We start from the raw sequence: 9,330 nt of genomic DNA, 5'->3' as shown, positions 1-9,330 counted from the left end.
TATATATATATATATATATATATTAGTATTGATTTGAGAGTATTAGTAAGCGGTTGTAATACATATATATATATATATCCAAAGTTGAAGAGAATTTCGTAAACTAATTGAATGATGATATAGAGATTAATCTAATTGCTTGTTTAATAACCAAACCAAAAAACTCGACCCCAATAACACTTTGTACATAAAAAGATCTCGATTTCTCGCTCTTTTTTTTCCTAAATATCGTTCGAATAATGTAACGTTAATTTTGTACCGATGAGAGAGCCCGGTGATTCGAAAACATTAGTTTTCACTGCGAATTTGCGAACGCGAAAAACGAGGCCACGTGAAACTAGTTCGATGAATATTAACTTGAAATTGCGTGACAAGATTCTAGATTTAACTTTTACACAATTTTCTCAGTTAAATTGATTGGAGGAGCGGAGCCGCGCTGAAAATTATTAATCGGCCAAGTATTTAAATTGACCTCTACGCGTATCTTAATATTGCTAAGATCGCATTTTTATTGAAATTAGATCAGAAATTAAAAACTTTGAATGCTGCCATTGATTACTTGGCAACGATTGTGTTCTATTAGCGATAAGTAATACTGAGCATAATAATTTGAAAGCAATTGAGATCGACTCTGATCTGATCGGATTTGGATAGGTCCATTATCAAATTGCACTGATAATCGCGTGGAAGGTAACGGCCAATATTCATTCTCGCGAGACTTTTACTTGTTCGCCTCACGCTCTGTTTCCGCCACGGATCGGAGCACTGTCACGCTCTAATCCTGAAGGAAACTTTCTAGTTTTCCTCCGGATGATCGACCGGGTTGTAGAATGCATTTGCACACCGTCGTAAAAATGCATTTTGAAATGTTTAAATGAAAAACGCAAAAACGACTCACGTAATTTACATTTTCATTGCTATATTTTTTCTCCCGTTACACAACTTAAACATTGTCCTTCCAAAAGGACATTTCTCTATTATTTACTCAAAAAGATCAATCTGTCAATAATTTATAAGATTACGACACTCGTAATAGGAGAAATATTATAATTAATTATGTTATCAAGTATGTCAAATATTTCAAAAATTTTTTGCTTACTTTTTCATAAATTTTATTTAAAAAATAAACATACGGAAAAATAAATTTAATCGGCAATAAATTTTCAAAATAATTTCTTGTTATCTTCCTATATGCAAAATACGAACTTATTTGCAGGATGCAATCTGTGTAATGTGGTCTTTATCGTCCGATGTTACAAGTAACTTTAGAAAATTGGTCACGCGGAAATAAATGTTCATGTGAGATAATTGTTCTTTTCTTCGAGTAAAAGAACGGAAAAACCAGTGATATCTAGAAGTAGACGCTCGAAAGCGACACACTTGCCTAATTTTCCGTCCCGTACACCCATCGACCTCTTGTTGCAAAAGAATTTCCGTGTTTGCGTATTCAGCCCCATACGTTGACTGATCGATGTCGGAATTTGGTTTACATGCAGGAATAAATGTGTCTCGTCTTGCAACGGATATAGAGTTAGTCTTCGAAACGGTCGCTCAGAAATTTATCGGAACTGTATTTTTCTCGGTACATTGATTATTCAAAGATGAGGTAAAGATGATTAGAACAAATGTAAAAAAGAAAATGTAAAATTAGAAAATAATGATTTCCTCAAGAAAATTTCTCTGGCGTCGACGCCGGAGAGACAAGCGAATTAGATCCAGCATTCAATGTGTTAAACACATATGGTTAGTGATTACATAGCATACACTTTGACAAACACACTTTCTACAAAGTAAAAGAGTAAATTCAAACCGTCGCTTTATTTAGTGTATTATTTATAAAACAATGAACAATTTATTCCTTATATATTATATATATATATATATATATATATATATATATTTCGTCTTTTGACTTTTACGAAACTAACCGTAGCAGAATTTAGATCATATCATCGTTTAAGAATTATTGTTAGCTGTCTCATTTACCTAGTAACCGAACCTTTTCTCCTTTATCAGAGAAGCGCGGGCAAAGTCAGGTCGAATCTAATCACCCTTTTCATTTTTTCAGTGTACCCGCAGAAGCAGCAGTACGCATATGCCGGATATCCGGCACCTGCGGCGTATCCGGGGCCGTATTATCACGGCTCCCAGTACGGGCCCTACAACTACTGAAGGAACTCGGCCGGTCGGCATCGGTGGAAAGAAAGTATCCCGAGCGCGCCAGTGCTCGTCGTTGATATCGAAAATTTGCGTCACTTAGCAGAACGAGAACTAAAACTACTATTCAACACGAAATCCGAGATTCCGTCGAGATCGATACGTGATCGCGCTCCGTGACGTAAAAAATCTATCGATCCGAAGTGATCGCGTACCGCGTTGATCTCGAACGTAAATTTAACCCCAATTCAAAATTCGTGGCTTCGAATGTTATATGCGAGATGTAAACATGCTATGAGATCCCCCGAAATATAAGCTCTTTTCTTCCCGCGATAGACCGATCGATTTTGATTCCATCCGACCGGAAGCAAGAGCCCAGACAGCGCGAAGATCCGAAAGACGTCCGAGAGAAGCCCAAAAGAAACTTGAAAAAAAAAAAATGAGGGAACATCTTTTGGACTTTCTTATCGCATCTTTTGGACGTTGGCGTTGTCCGGGAAGCTCGACTTGCGTGAGACGGTTGCTCAAAATACACGTACTTACACTTTATAGGAGCGAGATTACTTTGTATTTTTCCAGTTTGATAAGTAAGATAAACGATCATCCCTCACGCATCTTTCCCGCGCGTGCCGATCAAGCAAGGGCGTGAATTCACGCTCGTGAAAGATACGTGTTCTCATCGTACGTTTTCATTGGACTGCGATAATCGGTTTCACCGAGCTTTCTCGAATTCCCATTAACGAGCGTTACGCCGGTGATTCATTCATCACGGTAACGGTCTTCGGCAAAAAGAGAGGATCCGACGAAAAATGCAGCAGTCGGGCGATCACCGGCCGTGGATTTAACGGACGTTACTCGCCTCGATGAAACTCGGTAAAAACAGTCGCGAGTCGTGTAATTAATTCGATCGACCATACGTTTATCGAATTTAGAAGCTACGAAGCTTGGCTCGCGTTGACGCGCCGCGCGTTTACTATTATTTATTTAACGCGATCGAAGCTCAAGTTTCTCTCTCGAGGAGAGGATCGTCGTCGAGTCGCGCGAGCAAAGCGGAAAACGACGCGAATACGGCATCACGTTCATGAACGCTGTCGCCCCTTTGGTAGTACCAAATATTAAATAAATATCCTGACTATAAGAGCAACTATCGCGATTTCGCGAGAATATTTCTACGCGCCGCGAACTTGGTTTTAACACTTTCGAACCCAGCGGAACGGTAGATTTCAATTGAAAGTATCGAGAGATACGCAATTAAAATATAAAAGTGATTTGAATAGAATTCATGATATTTTTTTATTTCCTTTAAATCACTTTATATTAAAATGATATTTCCAATAAAAATCTATCCTTCCGGTCGTTGATGTCTGCACGCGATGCAAGATTTGATTAAATAAATTAAAAATTTGGCTTGAAAAGGTCAAAACTACTTTCTCGGGCGTATATGATCTACGTTACGTAAAGGTTTATATAATATATGGTGCTACTAGGATCGTTACGCGATAACGATTCGCGAAGTTTGTCTAATACATAGCTCTTTTGATAATGTTGATTTTTGTAAGGTTCATTACATCGATATCTTTATGTGTAAGACATTTAGGAAGTAAAGAAAAATATTTCAATTATTTTATAGATATATAAAAATATATTAGCAAATAAACTAAATTGGAATAGCTCTCTTCTCCTCTCTTTCTATATTTCATATCCGCATATGCAAATAGATTACTCCACACAAAATACATATACACACATACATATTTCAACTTTTTCTTTTAATTTATCTCTCGTCGTAGTTTATTTTTTATCAACTCCCTATAAGCTAGTAAATTTTGTAAAAGAATATAAATTATGTCATTAATTAAAAATACGAAAATTCTTAAATGTAACTAAATTAAATATAGTTATGTAATTGCGTGATAAAGCTAAATAATAAGATTTAGGAATGCAAGTATAAGACTAAAATAAAAAGTAAAACTAGCAAAAATTTATAAGATTTTACGATTAGTTATATAATAAAATAAATAAGAGTATGTACATCAAATTTAATTGATTCTGACAATTTCCATTGTCCTGAAATATTAATTCTCGCAATATAATGCGAGAATGTTATAATTATATATATTATAATCCAGTTACATATTCTACAAAAGAAAAAGAGTGCTTAATTATGTGTTGTAACGTAATAATAATTAAGATTTTAAAATCAGGAAACAGTTTCGTAAAATAAAATGCAGAATTTAATTTTCAGTGCCAGATCGTTAAATCCAAAATTACGAAGTCATTAACCTCGATTTATAAACACCGTTAAAACTGTATATCAGGCTATATTAAAGTCTAAGCGCACTGCTATATTACAGTGAGACAAGATTGTTACTTGACCAACAGTCGGTTTCAACTTTAGTGATTAAATTACAACAAAAGATTAAATTTCAATTTGTAATCGCGCGCGTGTGCACGCACGTACACAAACGCAAAATGCAATTTTAAATAAAGATTATGTAATTTAATTTAATCAAGCTCCTTACTCGCTTTCTTATTGCACATAAGGATGGCAGCTACATTAAAAATTAATTGATTCCAAATGCGCAAGTATAGAAAAAAATTGAGTGTATATATAAAAATAATAATTAGAATTTATTATGGAAGGAAATACGGAAATTAAATATTCAAAAACAATATTCGGCAATTATTCCGTTACTGCATTCATTATTCCTGATACCGTTTTAATATGTCGTTCGCAAGCAACAGATACTTGGCGTCAAGTACCAATCGTTACATCCAGCGATGTAACGATGTGTTAGAAAAGACCGTTCAGCAAAATCTCTGACACTGTCGGCAGTGCAGTACAAACTATTTGATACTTCTACCGTCAAACGCAAGGAGATGTTAGCAGCCATGTCGTGGTTCTCTAGGCAACCAATATTCGGCATCGACATTTATTGCAATTACTGCGCATTCGCGAGGACGATCGCAATATTACCCCTTCTCGACGTAAGACAGCTAGGCGTACGGTAAAGCAGTGCGAGAGAGGGAGGAAAGATGGAAAGTACGGAAAGCTTAGTCGCGAGGAACGGAGCTGTCGTCCTTTTTACATCGCGTTACGTTCAGTCAGTCGACGCGCGGCTGCCACACGGAGGACAGATATGTTCGCGCTATGCATCTTCCTCCTGAGCGTCATCGTGTCACCGCACGTAGCCGAGCGAGATGGCCCGAGCGAGAGACACTTCACGAAGGAGAAAGTATGTTATGCATAAAGGCATAAACGAACGCCGCACCTTCCTTCGTTGCACGCCCATCTTCTTCGCGGAGGAAGAAGGCCTCCTCATTATATTTTCTTCGGTCATCATCATTCTCTCTCTTTCTTTAGTTCATTGTTACGTTCTATCCATGTGGCTGACGCCACTTTTGACGAGTGTCATTATTATTACGTGATTTCCAGTACTATCACGTGCCCGGCTCGCTAACAAACGAACAGGTTGCCACGTTGTCAGGCCTCACAAACGTCACACACATGAATGAAGTTTTGGATAACATATGTGTAGTGAGGATCGTGGGGACCGCCGAGCATGCGACAGTGAAGGAGGTAAGGAGCGAATAGGAAGAAGCGCGAGAATATCCGATTTTCGCATAACTAAATCTCGAAAGAAAGTTAATTCTTCGAATTTTCCGCCCGTGGAATGACCCGTAAAATTCTAATTTATAAAAACGTGAAAACTTTTGTAAATATATGGAGTATTTTAAATTAGAAACAGAGAATATAAACAGCGAATGGATGCAGATAGCTAAATATTTTGCATCTATTATATTAAAAAATTAAACATGAGCTTGCATTTTACTCATAAATTCATACGTTTGAATAATTGCTAGAAATGAGAATTGAATACCGCATTTATACAATTCAGTTTACACTAAATGTTGTATAAGAAATTTTATTTTGAAAAGCCATGACGATAAATGTCTGTGTACCTAAATATAATGTTCTCACGTCAGAGTAACATCTATAATTTGCAGCGAAAACATATTTCTTTTCCAGTATATCAAGAGGTCAATGAAAGATCTGGGTTGGACAATCGAATCGGATGTATTTGAAGATTACACGCCCGTTGGCAAACTGAAGTTTGAAAACATAATAGCAAAATTAAATCCTAATGCAAAAAGATATCTGACGCTAGCTTGCCATTATGATTCCAAGTATACGAGAGAGAGGGATTTTATTGGAGCCACAGACAGTGCTGTGCCATGCGCTCAATTAATTAATTTGGCAACTGTCATGAATAAATATTTGACTAAACAAGTAAGTCACACACAGAACATACGAGATCAACAGTATTGATATGTACTTTAGAAAATCTATATTTATATTATATGTGTATTTTTCAGCGGGATGTTAGCTTGATGCTTGTCTTTTTCGATGGGGAAGAAGCGTTTGAAGAATGGGGCCCAAACGATTCGATTTACGGTGCTAAACATTTAGCTAAAAAATGGGATAATAAAATAACTAATGATGAAGGAGAAAACCATTTCTCTGAATTGGATAGAATGGTATATATCGTATTATGTTACCAATATAAATATATCATTAAACGTATCATATCAAAGTTTATATATGATACTATTTGAATCTTATAATTGTTTAATATTTATGTGAATTTTTTTTACAGGATGTATTAGTCCTTCTGGACTTGCTAGGCGCACCTGATCCGACTTTTTACAATTACTTTAAAAACACCGAGAAATGGTACTCCTTACTACTTAGCATCGAAAAGAAATTAGCTCAAATGAGGAAATTTGAATCGTATTCATATAACAGACCGGAACAGAGGTATTTTCAACCGTACTCGTTAGAGTCGCATATCGAAGACGATCATATTCCCTTTTTGAAGAGAGGTATTTGTAAATTATTCGTGAGACACAAATATCATTTCACAGACATTCCTATTACAAAGTGAATTTTCTATTTTCTAGATGTGCCTATTTTGCATATAATACCGACTCCCTTCCCACCCTTTTGGCACAAATCTGGCGACAATCGACACAATATTGACTTGAAGACTACAGAGAATATCAATAAAATACTCAGGGTATTTGTCGCTTCGTATTTAGGTTTGCTGATTGTCTAAATTAAGGAATCCTGGAAAAGTAATTAACAACAGTGCTTTGTCTCTAAAATATCGTCAGTCCTAAAGTATGTACAAACAATATTAAAAGAAAGATCTAAATTATAATGTACATATAGCTTAACGCTAAATTTATGAAGTATTACATATCTATCGAAACAAATAAGAAATTTTGGATATCGCGCAATATCAAAAAAATTCTTTAGCTCGAGCTTCTTTGTATACAACTTTTTTCGAACTTTAACGTTCTAAAAGTACTTTTGTATAAAAAAAAAACGTAACTTGTATAATTTTGTATTATACATAATTTAGTACATTATATAGGCATACCCATATATAATATTATGTACATTATTATAGATAAGGCAAATTCTCTATATATTTTGTATAAATTATCAGATCTGAAATTACGCACTGTACATAAACACAGCAAAGGAACGCATAAGAAAATACAATATATTTTTGTTTGGTACATGTTTTTGCATCATGAATCTCCCTGCAACTTCTCGAAAGAATTGCCTCTCTGTGACGCGTATTTTGCTCGAATACTAGAGATTTATTTTTTATTGCTGCACTAATTTTCTCGCTTTCGTCAAAAATAATTTAAACATATTCCTTTAAATACAGAGAGCGTACATTATTACAGTTATAAAAGAAAATCTATAGAGATTTATCGCGCGCCTTCCCTTTACGGTGATAATAATATTGAGGGGCGATTTGAACACCGTAAACGTCACGCAGGAAATCGCAGAGACTCATATGCGTGACGTCCTGTTACACGCTCGGAATAAATATAATACGAGCATGCATTTTATGTGCGTGTACAATCTACATCGACATTATACACACGCACGCGACGTCCAATACGAATGTGAGCTGACGACCGATGGCACTTATTGGTTTAGTGCATATACTCTTATACTTATTTAAAATTTCTCTAAAGCTACTCTATTGGAGCATTAAATATATATTTAATTCTACAGCTCCTGTTTAAAATAATTGTATAGTCGACATTAAATCATCTCGAAGGCCTTTAGTGGCGTTGCTATTTGATCATCAAAGGAGAAAAAAAATAGAAATGGCGGGAGAGATCTGGTACTGACGAAGTCGTTGATCTTTGAACGTTTCAACGAGTCGTACGTATAAATCTATATGCGAATGAGAATCGCGGCCCTCTGCGCAAACATTTCACGTATGACAGATACATCATTCATCAGTCGCGAGAGTAATGCGATTTGTCGCAATATATAACGCGCAGGGGGGTGACGCATTCGCAGCGGCAAAAAAATTTACAAGCGTGACGAAATCAAAAGGAGCGCACGTTCACCTACCGGAGTGACGCGTACGTCATGTTTTCGTCGCTCCGCGCTCGTATGACTTGTATCACGAGATCGATATCGCCAGAGTGTCGCAAAACGTAAAGTATGGCTCGCAGCGAGATGCTCTAGGTCAAAGCCGTCAAAGCGAGGTCCAACCGACGACGAGAAGGTCGAGACGAACGATCTCAATGACTTCCGCGGTTGGTATATCGTCGCCAATCGTCGCCCCGATTGGTAATGGCCGCCCCGGCACGCCGGATCGAGGTCATTGCTCGTTCGGGCCATTCGGGGCAGTTCGGGCGCGCCCGTCGCTGGAGCACCGAGCGCGGCCGAGCACGGCCGAGCGCGGCCGAGAGACACGCTCGAACTCGACGGAAAGTCGAGTGGGGGGGGGGACGCGGGACGGTGGGAAAAGAGTCGACGCCGACAGGGGCGACACGACGGCCAACGAGTCCAACGACGGCGAGATTGGCAAGAGTGAAGAGAGAGACTAGAGAGACGCGGTCGCGAGCGACGTGGAGTGATCGCGCGCGCACGCACGGCACGCCTCCGTAACCTCCGTTGCCCGTGCGTTTCGATGGTTTTGCGTTCCGTTGCTCCGTATCGCACGTTTTCGCCCGGCGCTCCGCGAAACCTGGGCGCCGCCCCGTGGTATCTGGACCGCGATCCCGACCAAGCGTGGCAAGAGAGGGTGTACTCTGGCGGCGCGTATTCGCGAGGCGGCTGACACATCGCGATCT

At 38.0% G+C, this 9,330-nt stretch overlaps 2 protein-coding genes and 1 long non-coding RNA gene across 7 annotated transcripts in view; 2 read left to right on the top strand and 1 right to left on the bottom strand.

The window, feature by feature from the left end:
- LOC105459473 overlaps positions 1 to 3,827 on the top strand; it is a 25,471-nt gene extending 21,644 nt beyond the window's left edge. For both annotated transcript variants that reach the window (XM_011705539.1, XM_011705538.1), the window contains exon 7: positions 2,069 to 3,827. In XM_011705539.1, coding sequence (XP_011703841.1) covers positions 2,069 to 2,172 — 104 coding nt within the window. In that variant the 3' untranslated portion in view covers positions 2,173 to 3,827. The remainder of the gene's footprint in view (positions 1 to 2,068) is intronic.
- The window catches only part of LOC105459475, a 29,956-nt gene extending 21,106 nt beyond the window's left edge, over positions 1 to 8,850 (bottom strand). For all 3 annotated transcript variants that reach the window (XR_975685.1, XR_975686.1, XR_975684.1), the window contains exon 1: positions 8,603 to 8,850. This is a non-coding gene — a long non-coding RNA (uncharacterized LOC105459475). The remainder of the gene's footprint in view (positions 1 to 8,602) is intronic.
- On the top strand, positions 5,145 to 7,743 carry LOC105459474 (glutaminyl-peptide cyclotransferase). 2 transcript variants are annotated; one of them, XM_011705540.1, is made up of 6 exons: positions 5,145 to 5,393; positions 5,594 to 5,737; positions 6,188 to 6,448; positions 6,535 to 6,696; positions 6,816 to 7,041; positions 7,120 to 7,743. In XM_011705540.1, the coding sequence occupies exons 1-6, from the start codon at positions 5,298 to 5,300 to the stop codon at positions 7,272 to 7,274; spliced, it is 1,044 nt and encodes a 347-aa protein (XP_011703842.1). In that variant the 5' UTR covers positions 5,145 to 5,297; the 3' UTR covers positions 7,275 to 7,743. The 2 variants fall into 2 exon arrangements, with proteins under 2 accessions (XP_011703842.1, XP_011703844.1); XM_011705542.1 differs by having other exon boundaries at positions 5,307 to 5,393; positions 5,522 to 5,737.
- Positions 8,851 to 9,330: the final 480 nt, after the last annotated feature.

This window comes from Wasmannia auropunctata, unplaced genomic scaffold (assembly GCF_000956235.1).
Source record: "Wasmannia auropunctata unplaced genomic scaffold, wasmannia.A_1.0 LD334186.1, whole genome shotgun sequence".
Taxonomy (NCBI): Eukaryota; Metazoa; Arthropoda; class Insecta; order Hymenoptera; family Formicidae; genus Wasmannia; species Wasmannia auropunctata.
Note: the sequence above shows the minus strand (reverse complement) of the source record. Positions and strands in the feature narration are given on the sequence as shown.